At 40.6% G+C, this 19,543-nt stretch overlaps 1 protein-coding gene across 3 annotated transcripts in view; it reads right to left on the bottom strand.

Moving 5' to 3' along the window:
- Nucleotides 1-3,753: 3,753 nt before the first annotated feature.
- btbd11a (BTB (POZ) domain containing 11a) overlaps nt 3,754-19,543 on the bottom strand; it is a 270,998-nt gene continuing 255,208 nt past the window's right edge. For 2 of the 3 annotated variants that reach the window (XM_017695849.2, XM_017695850.2), the window contains 8 exons: nt 18,334-18,560; nt 14,550-14,728; nt 14,032-14,137; nt 12,359-12,461; nt 12,140-12,221; nt 10,572-10,640; nt 8,994-9,107; nt 3,754-7,930 (listed from right to left, as the gene is read on the bottom strand). In XM_017695849.2, the coding sequence (XP_017551338.1) occupies nt 7,709-7,930; nt 8,994-9,107; nt 10,572-10,640; nt 12,140-12,221; nt 12,359-12,461; nt 14,032-14,137; nt 14,550-14,728; nt 18,334-18,560 (1,102 nt within the window). In that variant the 3' untranslated portion in view covers nt 3,754-7,708. The remainder of the gene's footprint in view (nt 7,931-8,993; nt 9,108-10,571; nt 10,641-12,139; nt 12,222-12,358; nt 12,462-14,031; nt 14,138-14,549; nt 14,729-18,333; nt 18,561-19,543) is intronic. The other variant, XM_037538605.1, reaches the window with a different exon arrangement.

The raw sequence follows: 19,543 nt of genomic DNA on the forward strand, positions 1-19,543 counted from the left end.
ATTTGGTCATATGACTGGTGTTAAATTGTGTTGAACTATGTAGAATTGAGGTATAACAACTGCCTCATAGACTGCTGTTGGGGTGGGACAGTTGGAGTGCATATAACATTGCAGTGCATGCTGGGGACTGTAGTGCAGTGCATTGTGAAACAAGTTAATGTTAATAGAAAATTAAAATACTTCTGCGGGCCAGGAAGGGTGTCACGGTTGGCTCCTCCCAGTCCTGTCCATGTGCTCATGTTTTGGTCTTGTAACTCCGCCCCTGATTGTTATCACCTGTCCCTCATTGTTCCGTGTATTTAAGCCCTGTGTTTGCCCCTTCCGTTTGCCAGTCTTTGTATCTTTGTACCGTGTCTTTGTACCTGGTCTTTGGTTGTGTTGATTCTAGTCTTTGTTATGTCTTACCCCAACTCTGTACGTGTCGGCTCATTGACCCTGGACTGTTCTGACCACGACCCTGGATTTGCCCGTAATAAATCTCGTTTATCTCAGCGTGTGCGTCCGCCTCCTCGCTCCCCGTTACAGAAAGACTGGCCACCACAGGACGCAGCAGGTAAGCGAGACTCCGGCATGTGGTTGTTCCGTTGGGACGAAACTCCGGCTGTTTCAAAGCAGCCCGAGTTCGCCGTGTCCCAACGCCACCAAGCCGGAGACAGCAAATCCCCTGGCGCTGAGGGAACACGAGCGTCTCGTCGGTCCCGCAAGAAAGCGGAGGACCTTCCCGCCTTGTGTCCGGGAGGCGAGAGCTCAGGTAAGCGCCTTGGGTCTGCCCGTCTTGAGCGCCACTGCAGGGAGGAGCGACCTGCAGTGCAAGACGGTGTCAGACAGAAGGAGCATTCAGATGACCCGTTTTATGGTACTCGGCTCGTTCGCAAGCGTCACTGCGAGCTGCCAATCGCTCGAGTGAGCTTTGGGAACGGCCGAGTGGGTCCAGTATCTGTGTGTTCCTCCAGGTTGGAGCAGAGGTCCCCAGCCCGAAGGCTTGATCCCGTGGCCGCACCCCGCGGCGCTTCTGATCCCGTGGCCGCACCCCGCGGCGCTTCTGATCCCGTGGCCGCACCCCGCGGCGCTTCTGATCCCGTGGCCGCACCCCGCGGCGCTTCTGATCCCGTGGCCGCACCCCGCGGCGCTTCTGATCCCGTGGCCGCACCCCGCGGCGCTTCTGATCCCGTGGCCGCACCCCGCGGCACGCCTGCGCCTCCGGACCCGCCGCCTGCCTCCGTGGACGTCGCAGCAGGCCCCGCGCCTGCCTCCGTGGACGTCGCAGCAGGCCCCGCGCCTGCCTCCGTGGACGTCGCAGCAGGCCCCGCGCCTGCCTCCGTGGACATTACATCCCCTTTGTTCCCACCCATCCCGCCCTCGTCTGTGTCTGTTCCCCCTGGGCCTTCTGTGTCTGTTTCCGTTCCCTTGTTTCTGCCCTGTTCAGTCCCTGGTTTTGTCCTGTTCCCTACTGTTGTGTCTGTCTCGGTTCCCGTTCCTGTTGTGGTTCCCGTTCCTGTGTCTCCTTTTGTTTCTGTTCCTGTTTCTGTTTCCGTGTCCGTTCCCGTGTCTGTCCTGGTGCCTGTTCCCCTGTCTTTTGCGTGGTCTGTTGTTCGTTCTTGTTTTCCTCGTCCTGTGTCTCGGTCGTCTCTCGTTCGGCGTCGTTTTGTGTTGTGCCTCCTCGTCCTCCCTCCGTTTTTTGTCCTCGTTCTGTTTCGTCTGTTCCTGTGTCTGGTGTGTCTCCGTCTGTTCCTGTGCCTTGTGGTTCTGTTCCTGCCCCTGTGCCTTGTGGTTCTGTTCCTGCCCCTGTGCCTTGTGGTTCTGTTCCTGCCCCTGTGCCTTGTGGTTCTGTTCCTGCCCCTGTGCCTTGTGGTTCTGTTCCTGTGCCTTGTGGTTCTGTTCCTGTGCCTTGTGGTTCTGTTCCTGTGCCTTGTGGTTCTGTTCCTGTGCCTTGTGGTTCTGTTCCTGTGCCTTGTGGTTCTGTTCCTGTGCCTTGTGGTTCTGTTCCTGTGCCTTGTGGTTCTGTTCCTGCCCCTGTGCCTTGTGGTTCTGTGTCTGTGCCTGTTTAGTTTAATTTTGTCTTTCTCTGGGTTTCGCTTTTTTGTTGGGTGGGTTTGTTTTGTTCTGTGTGGCACGCCAGGTGTGCGTGCCTTTGGGGGGGGGGTTCTGTCACGGTTGGCTCCTCCCAGTCCTGTCCATGTGCTCATGTTTTGGTCTTGTAACTCCGCCCCTGATTGTTATCACCTGTCCCTCATTGTTCCGTGTATTTAAGCCCTGTGTTTGCCCCTTCCGTTTGCCAGTCTTTGTATCTTTGTACCTTTGTATCGTGTCTTTGTACCTGGTCTTTGGTTGTGTTGATTCTAGTCTTTATGTCTTACCCCAACTCTGTACGTGTCGGCTCATTGACCCTGGACTGTTCTGACCACGACCCTGGATTTGCCCGTAATAAATCTCGCTTCTCAGCGTGTGCGTCCGCCTCCTCGCTCCCCGTTACAAAGGGTTGTGTCATGGACCAGATGTGGCCCAGGACCTTGTTTGACACATGGGATATATACTAACACATACAGTATGTTATTGTCTTATGTGTGTCTGTTTGTAAAATGCATCTGCTTTCAGTAAGCTTAACAGTTTTAGCTGACACGTATTGAGAAAAAAATGCTCGGCTAACGTAGAGACCCTGATTTCTTATGTCACATCCACACAAGTATAGAAGGAAATGCCTTTTGATTTCCTATTCACACTGACTTTATCAGAATCAGAATCCTTTATTGATCCCAGAGGGAAATTGCAGATTTAAATGTACACATTATTTCTAAATCATTACAATATGTTGCAAGAACACAAATATCAATGGCAACAACTGCGTTGGTATAATATACAATGTATTTTTATATTGAACATTTGTTTTAACGTGCATTATCACATTGTGTTCATGTATTGTTTGAAGTACTAATAACATTTTTAATTTTAGTTTTTGCAGTGAGTTTTTTTTGATGTGGAATGTTGTACAGTACCTAATTAAATCAAATAAATTGTATAAAATAAAATGTATAAGGGGTTCTCAAAGTAATTAGAAATATTTGAACACAAATGCTTGACATCTCTTCATGAAATGAATTTTATCAATAAGACTTATGCCAGTTTGCCTCCATAAGATCTCCTCAGATTGCTCAAATCTTTGCTTCAAATGTAAACATGAAAGAGGGACATATATTCACTGTTTTTGCTCATGTGACAAGATACAATTTTACTGGAAAGGGATCCACCGTGAACTGAAAAAAAAATTGAAGGTTCGCTTGGTCTTCTGCTTTGTTCCTATTAAATGTTGATACGGACCTGATTATAAAACAAAGCACCTGTTTTTTATACTAGTATCTTTGGCCAAGAAATGTGTTTGATTTTTGTGGTCAACTCCTCAGGTTCCGTCTGTTGATCTGTGGTTGTCCCAAGTTACAACTGTGCTTCCATTAGACCAACTGACCTACAACTTATATCAGGAAATGTGTAAGTTCTGGCAAATGTGGCAACTGTTAATGTCATCCCTTAAGGCACGGACCTAAATAGTCCATTTCTTCCCTTATTTCCCTTCCATGTATGTATGTACATCCCAAGGTAACTGTATCTGCGTATCTCCTGATTGAGTGTTCAAATAAAAATTTAATTATAAAAGAAAAAGAAATATTTGAACACAAATTTGTTAAAACATTTCTATTTTGCTTTTGCCTTTGTTTGTTTGGCATACTGTAACAAAAAGAATTCCAACAGTGAAGAAAGATGGATTAAATCATGATTGTTTTATTGGCTGTACACAAATGCATGTCATTGAACAATTGCACTGTAGCACAAGTGTGACATTCTTTTTTTCCATTGGTAAAGTCAATCACATCTCTTATATTTACACTATGTTTAATGTGTATATATAGATTTCTATATATGTATCTTTTATACAATGTACAATGTTGCAATCAAGTGAAATAAGGATAGCAAACAATATTCCCTCAAACTCAGATTCAGTCAAAAGCATGCAAGGTTTTGTCCAATAAAGACATGAAAGAAAAATCACGGCCCAGAGTCGCGTTGTCTGTAAGCATGTCTTAATAGCAGCCAAAGCAGATAAAGTCAAAGCCAAGACACACTGAGCGAGTCATTTTCTAAAATGTTTTTAGTCTGAAAAACTTCGTTTAAAGGATCCGCTTACAGTACAAATAGCCTCTAGTTTTCATTGGTGCGTAGTGAATGCCTAATCAGTGTATTGGACTATTTCACTAATTAACAAACAACCATTCCCAGTATCTGTTACTCATGAAGTTTACGCAAGTACAAAGCCTGTGTCTTTAAGAGAAGCTGTCTAAAGGTGTTGTATTGCTTTTAAATACTGGGTCCTACACTCTTAAAAATAAAGGTCTTATGTGATGCTAGAAGAACTTTACAATTTACTTTACAACACTTTACAATAATTGGTTCTTTGAATAAACACGGTTGTAAATGAGATGTGCAAAAGTGAACTTGTTTTTTTCATTTTGGATTTTTACACAAATTAACCAATTCCACTTCTGCTATGTAGGTCTCACATATCACAGGATGTGATCTCGGAACGTCTGAGGATAAATTTTGGGATAATTGTGTCTTCAAGCTTCAAAGTCTTTTCAGTTATCTCTGACCTGGAATGGTGCTGTTCTATGACATTGACAGCTCATTCGTTGGGCATGCATATTCAATCGTAATAATGATTAATTACACCTACAATTTTAAATAAGTACTACTTTTTTCAAATATGAAGCAGATTTAATAATAGGTTTTTCCAGATAATGTAAAAATACTACTGTTTTAAATTCTTACGTTTAAAATTAGATTATTAGAGTGTTGCGGAGGCCATGCCAGCTAACAGGTGCCTGCACTGACTAGTATCATGAGTGATGGGGACAGAGACAACTATCCTACTCAACTAGAGAGAGTGAGGTCAATTATTCTATCATGGATTCCCAGCCACAGATGACTGTGGCATTGCCGAGGACTGAAGTTGCAAAGATATGAAGTTGCTCCTTAAGATATGAAGAAACTTCACAAAGGTTTAAAGAAGCTCCACATTATGTAAGGGCTAATACCATATAAATGTTTTCCTAGAACCGTATATGTAATCCAGTGGTCTTCAACCCTGGTCCTGGAGAGCTACTTCCCACAGAGTTTTTTATCCTACCTGTACATAATAAGCTGCACCGCCTGTTAATTAACGCCTATACATCTGAACTAGCCAAACAGGGACTTGGCAAAAGGTTGATTAGCTGGAGCAGATGTGGCTGATTGTGGTTGAAAGCAGGCTCTGCAGGAAGGTAGTTCTCCGGGACGAGGGTTAGAAACTACTACTCTAAGTCAAGAAACCTTTATTTTTAAGAGTGCCATTGGTCTTACATGTTCAATGAAAGAAAGCCATAAAGGGATCTTCAAAAGAGTTACCTGTGGGCTCCGTAAGCAAAATCTGTTTGCTAAGACTACATGAACATTTGTTGTTGCACTTTTTGTTGTGCACATTTTGGCACATATACATGAAAGACGTGACAGTTGACTGACGAGTGAGGACATTTTGAGCGGAAAAAATATACGCTATATCTTTGTCTTAGCTACACAAAATAGCCGAGTGGAGTTTAACAACAAAAACACAGAGTAAGAAAATAAAGCTACTATACTATGATTTCAAATAAAATTCTCTTCACAGTTTAAAATTATTTGCATCATCATTCCATTGAAAGCTACATATGAATAAACTGTTCTTAAATCTCTTACTACGCTTTAGAAATGGGACAGTTCGCCACCCTCATCCAAAGAAACTTTCCATTCTCTCTTTGCTCCATTTATGAAACGTGAACCATAAAACATTCTATGTTCTATAAAAAATGGACTCTTCCAGCACACTAAAAACCATCATCATTATGGATTATAATGTGTATTATGTAGAAAATATATGATGGACACAAAAAGCATATTCTTTGCGGGCGACCATTTATCGAATTGACTGACTGAAAACTGGACAAACAGGATATTTTGAGATTTGCTAACTGTAACTACACATGTTCTTTGGGTGAAAATGCCTTATTAATCTTCAACGTCAGTTACTTTGGGTTTAGCCCTGGACACACACACGCTCCATGCTGGTATAACACTCCCAGGACACTTTTACACTGACATACATACCAAAAGCTACAGACACACATGGAGAAATTAAAAACAAACAAATGAAAAACATACACACACAAAACATGCATCTTGGCAGTAAAAGAATTTCACAATTAAAACGGCAATATTTGCGCTGGCATCACATACAGCAAAAGCAGAGTTGCAGAGTTGGTGAGGATTCTGAATATGTACATTTGGTCGTAGTGGTGAGCGACCAGGGCGTTGGCATCTTCCTGTAAACGCTATTAGACAGATTTGCAGTCAACAAAAAATGTGTCTTGCACAGTAGATCCCATTTCTGTGAGTTCCGCATTGGTATATACTCAATGTCCACAGTTTGGAATGCGAGAACAGCATTTTGTCCTTTACATCAGGTAATTATGGAGTTGAAAAGCACTGTTTTTTCTTTCTTTCTTTCTTTTTTATTACAAAAGTCAAAGCTAGGCTGCAAAGGGCCCATGCAGATTATTGACATTGAATGTTGATTGAACACAACTTCAAGGCAAGGATGAACTGCTCAGTTTTCAGTGTACCAAGCACAGTGGTATTTTCTTGGGTCATTAAAACTTGTGGGCTGGACATTGAGCACAGAATCTCCTACAATACAGAGAATGGGTTACCTAGGAGAACACAGCTAGCAAGGGCAGTATGTGCACTTATTTCTACGGATCACGACTACCGTTAAATGAGATTAATCGCCAAATGAGACATCTTTCAGCATATAAACACTCACTCGAAACTGCTGTGAAAATTGCTTTTACATAGTTTGCAGTTCTGTATTTTAACTCATCTATATTCACCACAAACAATGTAAAACCAAACCCAAGTTAAATAGCTTCAGTATCATCGGAGAACACCACAAAGGTACTTAAAAGATGACGTATAACTGGACATGGCAAACTGGTATGCTTCCATCATTACAAGTGAATGAGCATTTGTGTTAAGAAGCTTTCTTGAAAGGTGAATGGTAGAAGGAACCTTAGAAATTAGGCATTATTTATATATTATTATTATATATATATTAACTTCATCAACATCTTGTTCCACAACTATATGAGGCTGGACCAATGGTTTGAAATAAGATGGCCAGGCTACCACATACATTATATAAGCTCACTGCAGTGGAAATCGAGCTACTTCAACCTAGTTCAAAGAACAAGTAGCATGGGTTCGTCAATCATGGACAACCTACAATATCCACAAGACCTGCTCAAAAGTACAGTGGGCATAATTGAGTAATCAAACCCCTGCATTTGCACTGTTCAGGATGCTGCTAAGGTGTATGAAGGATGACATATAATGTAGCCCTTGACATAGCCCAGGGTAACAGCAGGCTGGCCTTGTAGTAACATTATGAAGATGTTAGCCTGTGAAGAAAAACAAAACAGATGCTCCCTCATGCATCCCACTGGGCAGACCGGGTAGCAGGTGTTAATCTGCCCCCAAACATGCCTCTAAGCCAACCAGCCAAAAACAAAACAACGAGCCCACTTTGAATCCATGGTGACATAGTAGGCCAAAGTGGGTAAAATCTTAGACTGCACTATACAAAAAAACATCAGACAATGGAGCCCTTGGAAGAGGAGAGATGGATGGACTGAATGCGAGTGGCTAGGGTCCGCTCTAGGTCGTGGAGGACATCGTAGGAAGGGCCTGGGCCAGGGCTCTCTGCAGGCACCTCATACAGCAGCTGCTTAAAGTTCTCCAGCTCAATCAGGAGCACCATGTTCTTCAGGAAGAAACCCTCAATGAAGGCTGAGAGCTCAGTGGCCACCAGGAACTGAGAATGAATTTCACATATGAGTGTATTAAATCACTTAACAATTCATATATTCAAAATATTAATATATATTATCAAAATATGGGTGATTCTTCAAATAGTAATTTTTTTTCTGTCCCTTTGGTAGATGTCTTTGGTAGATTTGGTAGTGTTGAGAAAAACAATAATTGTTTTTTTAAGTATTATCTAATATTAGCTCCGGACATACAGACCTAGTATGGCTGCCATAACCACTGCTGCCATAATGAAGACCTAAAATTTAGAGAGTATTTTTTTTCAAATAATTTTTTGTGGTTACTGTGAAAATGAGACGTAATGGCATATTTTAGTGTATATATCACTGCCGAGGGTGTGTTAACTTATTTTCAAAAATGAAAAAAAAAAGTCATTTTACCAGGGGTGCACAAAATTTTGCATACAACTTTATTTGTGGAACATATACATCAGCATCATTATTAAATATATTACTATTTGAGCATTTAAATTCATATATTAAAATAGTCATGTAGGTATCATCAGATAATTCTGATGTTAAAGATATAATAATAACAATAAATAAATAATAAATAAAATGGCTATAGAAAAAAAGAGTAAAAAAGTAAGAAAAAAAGATCATTTTTGGTCAAAATTCAAGGTTTTTCAAAATTGCAAGCAGTCATACAGTACTATAAATTGAATAATCATTCATTTACTTATTTATAATGAGCTTAATTAAGAGTAAGCATATACTTATTTATGAAATTTATTCAAACAGAAAAAAGCATTTAATTACTTATAATTAGCTTAATATAATAAGAACAAGCACATATTTGTGTATAATTACCTAGTTATTAATAAGAATTTCACACTTTTCTTGATGCATGTTTACATCTAAGTGTTTTTGTTAGCCTTTTTAAAGGCTTAATTAATTTTATAATCGAAATATAATGCAGTAAGAAACTGATAGTATAAAAAGTAGAGAAATAACAAGGAGCCATGTTGTTGAAGGAGTTGATTAAATAATTTGTGAGCAACAGCTGATATGTACACAAAGCAATGCATGTTGTGAAATCTGCTCTCTTACTCTGGCATGTTTGTATATATCCACACATGTGTCTATGGTGATGTTCTTGGAGCAAATGATCTCACAGTGTCGTTGGAGGGCCTCGAGCTGGAAGAACTTGGCTGCAGACAGGAGCTGTGGGTGAGAAGGAAGACCTAATTATCACCATAATTCTCTTGGATTTAGCTCATGTGAAAGTAACTGATGAATAATGGACAATGTGTTATTTGGTCTGATGAGTCAACCTTTTTATATTGTTAATGGAATAATGGATGGACCATCCAGACCTTTACCAGTGTACAGTTCAAAAACCAGGGTCTGTAGTGGTATGTGGATGTAGTATTGGCCATGGCATTAGTTACATGCACACCTGGGGAAGCACCATTACTGCTGGAATATGCAACAGATGCTGTCTTCTTTTTCAGGGACATCCATGCTTATTTCAACATTAAAACACCACACTTTCTGCATGTGTTATAAAAGCAGAGAGCTGAACACGCTGGGAGGAAAGCGCCAACTGCCAGTTCTGTTATGTCAGCTAATAGACACCTGTGCTGACAATCGTTGTTTTGGATGATGGGTGGAGAAGGGGGGGGCATCCTACCCACCCAGAGAGAGTGAGGTGAATTGTGCTCTCTGGACTCCCGGCCACGGGTGGCTGTAGCATCACCAGGGATTGAACTCATAATCTCCTGATGATAGGGCCAACTAGACTTAGATGGTTGTGCTACTTGGGAGCCTCATAATTTCTGTTTTTATTACAATTTGACATACTGTCTCTACATTTTTGGAATCAAGGTTTATACAAGAATGTGAAATAAATAGTACATTTCCTTTCTGCAAATCTAATTTTCATTTGGTTAACATCTTTAATACTATAATATTCTGTATAGTGTAACTTGCTGTAAACAAACAGCAGAACAGAAGAGAAAGTCCAATCAAAGCAAGCAATGGCAGATTAGTGGGACATACCTTTAGCATGAATTTATTCACTTTCTTATTACAAACTTAAATATCATTTCATACTGTGATACATACTACACACACACACACACACACACACACACACACACACACACACACACACACACACACACACATTTTCTAAGCTGCTTATACATCATGGGGGGTGCTGGAGCCTATCCCAGCAGTCACTGGGCGGAAGGCATGAAACACCCTGGAAGTACACCCACCAAGTAAAACCCCTGGGATTAAAAGGAAATTTAAAAGGAAATTCCTCAACTAGTGGAGGGTTCAGTAAGTGGCAAACAAGAGGTGAATACATGCCTTTAAAATGAACAGAACCTTTCGCCTTTTTATCACGGTTATGGTTATACTTTGATGATCTCTAAAAGTACCATCCTCTCACTTTCCAGTTAAAGTGAATCATGGTATGACACATGCAGTGGGTGTGGGAACAATTGGCAGACTCAGACTGGCCTTGGCTGACAAACAGAGCTTCATAGCCAGCCACTTTCACATCATATCATATGAGACATCCCATTAGCCCTCAAATAAAGGAGACAGAAAAGTGAGAAAGGATGGACCAGAGGATAAATAGAATCGATAGCAATGAAGAAAGATAGAAGAACAGAATACCTCCATCACTTCAGTGTTTCTGATGTGCAGTGACTCAGTGCCTCCACAGTACAGGTACTGCATCACCAACTGCAACACATGGCACACAGTACCAGTAAAACATCAGTGCAATCTACAAAAAACTTTAACATTCACATACGGTATCACACAGTTCTCAGAGCTGTTTAGGGCATTTGGCAGCTGTTATACAGAGCGACATACAGTTTCAATCCTTGTTACAAATAGACGTACTATGCAGGTACATGATTCATTCATCAATAGTGTACCTTACATGAGTTTTTCCCAGTGGAAAAGTACATATTTCTACCTTTTCAAAACCGAATGTTTTAAATCAGAACAATAAAATAAAAAGTCTGTAGACGAGATGGGGTGTGTGGAATAAATACAGCTTAGAAAATATAATTTCAATGGATTCTGGTACAATTATGTTCCCTGAATAAAGGTACTGGGATGTACCCCTGAGGGTGCCACCACAGTGACAAGAGGGGTACTGCCCCAGTGACAGTGTTGTACCTTTTTTTCTGAGAGTGAAGAGGTAAATGAATGTAGTGTTAGGAGTTTTGATAAGATACAGTAGCTCTGATTCACTGATACTTTGGGTATGTCCTGCAACACTTGACTTCATCAGTGTCTATGAACTATCCAAACTATTATCCAAATTATCAAGAGCACAAATTCAAATTCTTTTGGTCCTAAGGTGGTTTAAACACTTGAAACGTCAGAGTGTTGATGAGTGCTGACATCACAGCAAGACACATGGGGTACGCCCCTTTGGAGAAGCAGTAATGGCAGGTTGTTGTGGATCACATAATTTCAATTAGCTGCAACAACAGCTGGATACTAAATTTTATGAAGCAAGTGTAAATTAACACAGTAGCAGTCAAGTTTGAATAACTTATGTACTCTGTTAAAAACTAAATTGTAAACCACACTTTTACATCAAGTAAAACTAGATTTGTGCCAACATTCTACAATGCTACTACAAATGCTCAGTGTGAGTGACAGAAAAATTCTTTTAAATAATCAGCCTGAGATCACCGATGTCTTTGAAGTCTTTATTCTTGCAGCAAGGGAGCAGTTATACATAGAACATAGTCTAGATGCAAATGCTCAAAGTATACTTGGTGTGTTTTGCCTTTATACCTTTAATGGTTAGATTTACACGCCGTAGATTTACACCCCCCTTCCAGTTGCCAGATGAGCCGAAACCTCCCATTACCTCATGATGAGCCAGCGCATATGTCATGCTTCCCCTAAGAGCCGTCCCCCAGATCTCCCTGTCCCAGTCTATCATAAGAACAATATAGCGTCTCATCTGTATACTTGTCTTAATACATCAAAGAAGGAGAAGTGTACTGGGAGGCCAAGGGGTGAAACAAAGAAGAAGTGCACTGGTAGGCCAGGGGTGAGACAAAGTGTCAGGCTAGAATATGGGTGTTTTAAAGATCACTATACTGTTTGTTAGTAAATGGTTACAACATTGATATGATACTGACCATTAACATAGAGTATAATACTGATTTTTCTAACAGTGAGTTTGTGTCAACAAAACATGAAAACATTCCAACCTGGAAAATGTTGTATTTGACGTGACTGATTTCAATGCAAGTGTTCTCTCCAGCCGGTCTGTTGGACAGCAGAGACTTAAACCTAAAGAGGTTGATAAAAGAAAGGAGAATTTTTTTTAAAACTCAGACCTCATTGTTTTAGTTATATTTGATATTAGTCAGAAATGCTGCAATAAATATCAGTTGTATTTAGTCACGTGGAACATGCAGTCTTCTTACCTGGTTGAGGCTGTGAAGAGCAGCACTTTGTGGGCATAGAAAGGTTTTCCCTCCACCAGGAACGTAACGTCAGACATTTCTTTATTGTTCAGAAAGTGTGGATCTAGAAAAGCAAATGGGCGATGAAGTTTCAAATTACACTTAAGTATTCAGGTTCAGAGAGTATAGAGTCTATTACACAGGAATGTTGCTGAAGCTGAATGAAGACAAGCCAGTGAATGAAGAAAGAGTATTAGCAATGCTCACAATAGATAGTACCATAAAATAATAACCATAATACTATAATAATAACAAAAGTAATACTCTTCATTTATATATCAATTAGTAATAACAATACCAAGAGACACTATATATATATATATATATATATATATATATATATATATATATATATATATATATATATATATATATATACACACACACACACACACACACACACACACACCGGCCACTTTATTAGGTACTATTAATTGCTTGATTAATTAGCAATTAATCGATTGCTTGTTAACACAAATAGTTAATCGGCCAATCACATGGCCACAACTCAATGCACTAAGGCATGTAGAGGTGGTCAAGACAATTTACTGAAGTGCAAACCGAGCATCAGAACGGGGAAGAAAGGTGATTTAAGTGACTTTGAACGTGGCGTGGTTGTTGGTGCCAGACGGGCTGGTCTGAGTATTTCAGAAACTGCTGATCTACTGGGATTTTCATGCATAACCATCTCTAGGGGTATACAGAGAATGGCCTGAAGAAGAGGAAATATCCAGTGAGTGGCAGTTGTGTAGACGAAAATGCCTTGTAGATGTGAGCGGTCAGAGGAGAATGGGCAGACTGGTTTCAGATGATAGAAAGGCAACAGTAACTCAAATAACCAACCAAAATCTCTGAGGAATGTTTCCAACACCTTGCTGAAAGTATGCCACGAAGAAATAAGGCCGTTCTGAAGGCAAAAGGGGGTCCAACCTTTTACTAGCAAGGTGTACCTAATAAAGTAGCTGTTGAGTGTGTGTGTGTGTATGTGTTTGTATATATATATATATATATATATATATATATATGTATATATATATATATATATATATATATATATATATATATATAGAGAGAGAGAGAGAGAGAGAGAGAGAGAGAACAACGGGTGATTCATAGATAAAACAAAACTCAACAGAGAAAAGAAATGAGCAAGTAATTTACAGTAAAAACAAAGTATCATTTACAGTAAAAACAAAGGGTCATGGTAACCTGAACACCCATCATGCTTATTTTCCTAATTTTCTGTCCCACAATATTGCAGATTTTTTAAGCTATACTTTGTCTTTTCCCTAGATGGCAGTAGTGCTCCTTCAAATTCAATTTAACTTTAATTCAATCGATGTGAGCAGAAATTCCATTTTCATGATATTCTCTTTCTCTCTCTGCTGATGATGAAACTGTTGCTTTTTCAAAGTGAAAAAAAAAAACCCTTGACTGTGTTTATATTTCACTGTCACAATTCACAAGACAAAACATACACTAGCATTATGCTGTGTGAAATTCATAGATTTATGAGCACCTCAAGGTAATGGTGCATCCCCAAATGAAGGCAGGTAGTAATAGTGCAGGCAAAGCTGTTTTGAGTCTGTTTTTTGAGGTTAGATTTTAACTGGGACAGCAGAGCTGGTACTCACCCAGGCGGGATGTCTGTTTCTTTTTGATCTCTGTCAGCTTGGGGATTGGAAAGGGCCCGTAGCATTGGGTGAAGATTACAGATAGCTGCTGGCTGATTACTTCATTCTGCAGATTATACACACAAACAAACAGACACACAAAGTTTTACACGGATGTAAGTGACAGTCTTCACACAGGTATGATAAAAAATATTTGGTAGCATTTGGCATCATCATCAACCAAAAATTTCCTTTTAAGGTTAGTGAAATGTTCAGTTGCAGATAGAGCTCCCAAGTGCCTTAGCTAAGATTTATGTGAAATGTTAAATTGAAAAAAAAAATCCTACTTGTCGCTTTTGGAAGCAGTTTTAAGCATAGTAGCATTGGGCCTGTTGTAAATTATCAAAGAAAAATTAAATATTCTAGTCTAACATGTATATTGTAAAAATATCATTTAGTATCATGACATTATATTTTTGCCATATTTTGAACCCCTATGTGGTTGTATGTGAGGTGTGAGCAGTGTCAGAGCTGTGTACCTTGCTGGCTCGCAGGATCTGGAACATGAGTGGCAGGCCATGTGTGATGAGCTCCTCAGTGTACTCCTCCTCCTGAATGCAGCTGAAGTCCTTTAGGAGGCCCTGAATCAGCGGCCGCCGCTGCTGCACAAAGCATGTCCGCAGAGACTCCAGCCATGTGTGCAGAGTCCATGGCACACCTACACACACAGTCAACTCATTGGTCAGTCAATCTATACTGTTTTTTAATCCATGCACCCGGATTAAAGAGGCCATATCATGGAGGACTGGATTCTCATTCTTTTCTGTATGTAAGCATTTAATGTACTATATAATCACTGCTAAATGTTAAGTAATGTTCAGTTGTCAAGGAAGCTCATAGTGACGACATCACAACCATGAAGCCAATTATATGTGACTGCCCATTTACCCCGTCTGCAGCAGTTTAGCCTGCCCATTTCACCCTGAACTGTAAAAGACTATTATAGATAGTCTGTAGCAGACTTACTGGAGCATAAGCCTAGCAGAAAAACATTCAGACATCTATACGAACAAGCAGAGGTTTATTTTTTCCAATGTCCCTGAGGATGTCAGACCAAATGAGAGAGAGCTTATTATTCATCTTAGCCTAGACTGATTTTAGGGACAATACAGAACAGCCAGGGCGGCACGGTGGCGTGGTGGGTAGCGATGTCGCCTCACAGCAAGGAGGGCCTGGGTTCGATTCTCCGGCTGGGCGACCAGGGTCCTCTCTGTGTGGAGTTTGCATGTTCTCCCCGTGTCTGCGTGGGTTTCCTCCGGGTTCTCCGGTTTCCTCCCACAGTCCAAAGACATGCAGTCAGGCCAATTGGAAGTGCTAAGTGTGAGTGTGTGAGTGACTGTCTGTGTCTGTGCTAAATTGCCCCTAGGTGTGAGTGACTGTCTGTGTCTGTCGGTCTGCCCTGCGATGGACTGGAGACCTGTCCAGGGTGTATTCTGCCTTCCGCCCGAAGACTGCTGGGATAGGCTCCAGCACCCCCCGGCAACCCTGACGGAGAAGCGGCTTAGAAAATGGATGGACAGAACAGCCAATCAGAATGAAGGACACTTACAAAAATCAGCATTAAAGGGGTATTCTTACCTACAGTTTAATGTATTATTTGCCATGTTATGTAGCATTCTGTAGTGCAGCACTATACCACAGCCTCATCAGTTTGACAGAATTCATGGTTTTATTTCATTTTCACATTTTCATTCATCAATTTCACCAAAAACCGACCACAAACCAACTTTGCTGGCTTAGCCACTCAGGCTAACAAACAAAAGTATGATAGTATTAATGTAACCCTTACCTCAGTTGTCAAACTAAATTGTAAAGAAAACAGTGATTCCATCTTTATTCAGCACCAAATGGACACCAGAGACAAGTCTTTTCCCCTTTCAGTCAGATAAAAAAGTCAAACAGAGGTAAGGTATCTAGATAGCTAGCTATTGTTCTAACTTTAGATTTCGACTTGCTGTTCTTTTCCTCTCATTTCTGTTGTTTAAGTAATCCATTATTTCAACTGTAATGATTTGAAGACAGTTACACATTTATGCATTTATATGGCTGATAAAAAGATTTTAAGCTTCCCAGTAGTAATTTTAGCTATCTGGAGCCTTGGATCATCACATGGGTTTTATTGAGAAAATAGCTGTTATGACTTGCCATGGGAGCAGCACAGTGAAAAAAATGACTTGTCATTTTGTTGCAGCTGATCACAATCCCGAAGCTCTCCATGTCTTTCCTAAACATCCACTTCATTTTCTCCTCTGCTTAGTAACCATTTGTCATCTTTAACAGGGTAAATGCTTTTCTTTATGAAATGCTGCACTGGGCATAAGGTTTGTGTTAAAAATAAATGCACTTATAGCAATGATGTGCCCAACAACCTGGTAGCTATGCTGCCATGATGGTGCTGCATAACCTTTATATAACTTGCTGTGACATCGTAAGAACACTTAACCACCTTTAAAAAAGGTAGCCAGATAGGGGACCACCAAATATTTGTGCCCAGAGGCCGATAACTTGATGATGCAGGCCTCGCTGTTTAAGTTTTTTTTCTTTTCAAAATAGCCATCCTTAGATATCCAACCTGAAGTAGTTGGACTACTTTTCAAAAGTTCTTTTCACCTTCAAGATACACTATGTTACCAAAAGTATTCACTCACCCATCTATATCATTGAATTCAGGTGTTCCAATCACTTCCGTGGCCACAGGTGCATGCTGACTGCTTCTACAAACATTTGTGAAAGAATGGGTCGCTCTCAGGAGCTCAGTGAATTCCAACGTGGTACCGTGATCGGACGCCACCTGTGCAACAAGTTAAGTTGTGAAATTTCCTCACTACTAAATATTCCACAGTCAACTGTCAGTGGTATTATAACAAAGAGGAAGCGATTAAGAACGACAGCAGCTCAGCCACGAAGTGCTGGGCCACGTAAAATGAGAGAGCAGGGTCAGCGGATGCTGAGGTGCATAGTGCGCAAAGAGGTCGCCAACTTTCTGCATCAATCGTTACAGACCTCCAAACTTCGTGCAGCCTTCAGATTAGCTCAAGAATAGTGTTGAGAGCTTCATGAAATGGGTTTCCATGGCCGAGCAGCTGCATCCAAGCCTTACATCACCAAGCGCAATGCAGTGTGTCAAATGCAGTGGAGTAAAGCGCCACCACTGGGCAATCTGATGGATGAATCTGGGTTTGGCGGTTGTCAGGAGAACGGTACTTGTCTGACTGCATTGTGCCAAGTGCAAAGTTTGGTGGAGGGGGTATTATGGTGTGGTATTGTTTTTCAGGAGTTGGGCTCAGCACCTTAGTTCCAGTGTAAGGAACCTTTAATGCTTAAGCACCAAGAGATTTTGGACAGTTTCCTGCTCCCAACTTCGTGGGAACAGTTTGGGGATGGCCCCAATGACTGCGCACCAGTGCACAAAGCAAGGTCCATAAAGACATGGATGAGCGAGTTTGGTGTGGAAGAACTTGATTGGCCTGAACTTGACTGACCTCAACCTGACAGAACACCTTTGGGATGAGTTAGAGTGGAGACTGTGAGCCAGGCCTTGTCGTCCGATATTAGTGCCTGACCTCACAAAAGCGCTTCTGGAAGAATGGTCAAAAATTCCCATAAACACACTCCTAACCCTTGTGGAAAGCCTTCCCAGAAGAGCTGAAGCTGTTATAGCTGCAAAGGGTGACCTGACATTATATTAAACCCTATGAATTAAGAATGAGATCTCACTCAAGTTCATATGCATGTGAAGGCAGACGATCAAATACTTTTGGAAACATAGTGTAGATCATCAGATGAGGCTCTTCCTGGTTTTTAAACTGGACAATCTCACTCCAAAGGCTACTGTGGATCATAGTAAGTATGTTTGTACAAAAGTAGCAATGGCTACATTTTTCATTTTGACTGGAGTGCCCCTTTAAAGATACATTAACTATGTAATTCCTAAGGATAGAGGTCATGTAAAATTAATTACAGCAGCATTTGGTATTTAAACCAAACAAGTATATTTGGTGCTTAAACCACTCAAATGTTAAAAGTGAACTGAGTGGAAAATGTAAAATGAAAAAAAAAATATATATAATATGGCCCCTTTAAAATCGATGGCAGTCTCTGACGACAGCTGGCGATAACTAAACTGACTACTGTGCTATATCAGTACTAACCCATGCAGTGAGTGTCTATGTTAAACCAGGCAGTGGATGTCTGTGGTAACTAAAGAAGTCAGTACTAACAAGCTGCAGATGTGAACGGCAGGCGTGCAGTGTGATTACTAACCCAGGCTGCGGATGTCTATGGTAATGTCCACATGGCCGTGTTCGGCGCTGTGGTACATGGCCTCTCGGAGGGCCCTCAGTTTGGCCTTGCCTGTCCTCAGCGTTCCCTCTGAGTGGGATGTCCTCTTCTCCCCGGTGGCCTCCGAACCCTCGGCCAGGATCTCCTCCAGAGACAGGACGTCACCCTTATCCTTCTCCCCCTGGGACAGAAGCTTCCGGAACACGTTCCTGCAGGAAAACACTCACTCAGCACCTTCAGATGCTCCTGGTTACTCTGCCAGGAATAAATGTACAACCATGATAGCTGTAATGACATGTCAGGGGTGCATGAATTGGGGGTGCTTAAAGGATTTTTCAACTACTGAAAAACAATGATTTGTGCACAGAGATGATAAAAATTAAAATAAAGTATTTTAAATTAGTAATAAAATAAAAGGACTTTAAAATGCAATATTATAAAAGCTCAGTCTCACCAGGTAGAGTTTTTGTCTGTTTTCAGTATGTCAAATTATTGACTTAGTTTCTCAAAAGAATGCCTTATTTTCTCTAAATATTGACTTAGTATCTCAAAATAATGCCTTATTCTAAAGATTCTGACATTTTATCTCAAAATATTGAGTTAAGATGAAATTCTGACATGACATTCTTAATAGGGATGTACTGAACTGAAGTTCTGGCTGAATTTTTTTTTGTTTTAGTAAATAAAGACTAAATAATCTACAAGAAAGTGCCAAAAAAGACTTTGCAAATAATTTTAAAAAGAAAGAAATGTAATACTACGTAGTACTAAAGTAAAAAAAGAGAATGACACTGTGTATATAGTAGTTTTAGCATTAACTCATTTAAAATTCCAGGCTTACTGCATCCTAAGACGTATTAATTTAGTAACTACAGGGACTTCAATGCAAATGGGTTCTCAAGTTATAGAAGTGTGCAATATAACTTTGACCCTGACCTTCCAAGGGGTTAAACACTCCAAGCTAATCCACTAATATGCCATTATAAAAAGATACGTATGTGAGGTACAGATAGGGCAGCACTGTAAAATATGATACAGTGTACACGTGTGTGACAGTCGTGCACATATGCAAGGCAAATCAAGCAGGGGACACAGAATTGGTAGCGAAATGGGCTTCTGTACCTATGTATGGGTGGAGCTTGTACATATAAAATGTATGTTTCATTTATATATATTTTTTGAAAATGTGCAT

This window comes from Pygocentrus nattereri, chromosome 1 (assembly GCF_015220715.1).
Source record: "Pygocentrus nattereri isolate fPygNat1 chromosome 1, fPygNat1.pri, whole genome shotgun sequence".
Lineage (NCBI taxonomy): Eukaryota > Metazoa > Chordata > Actinopteri > Characiformes > Serrasalmidae > Pygocentrus > Pygocentrus nattereri.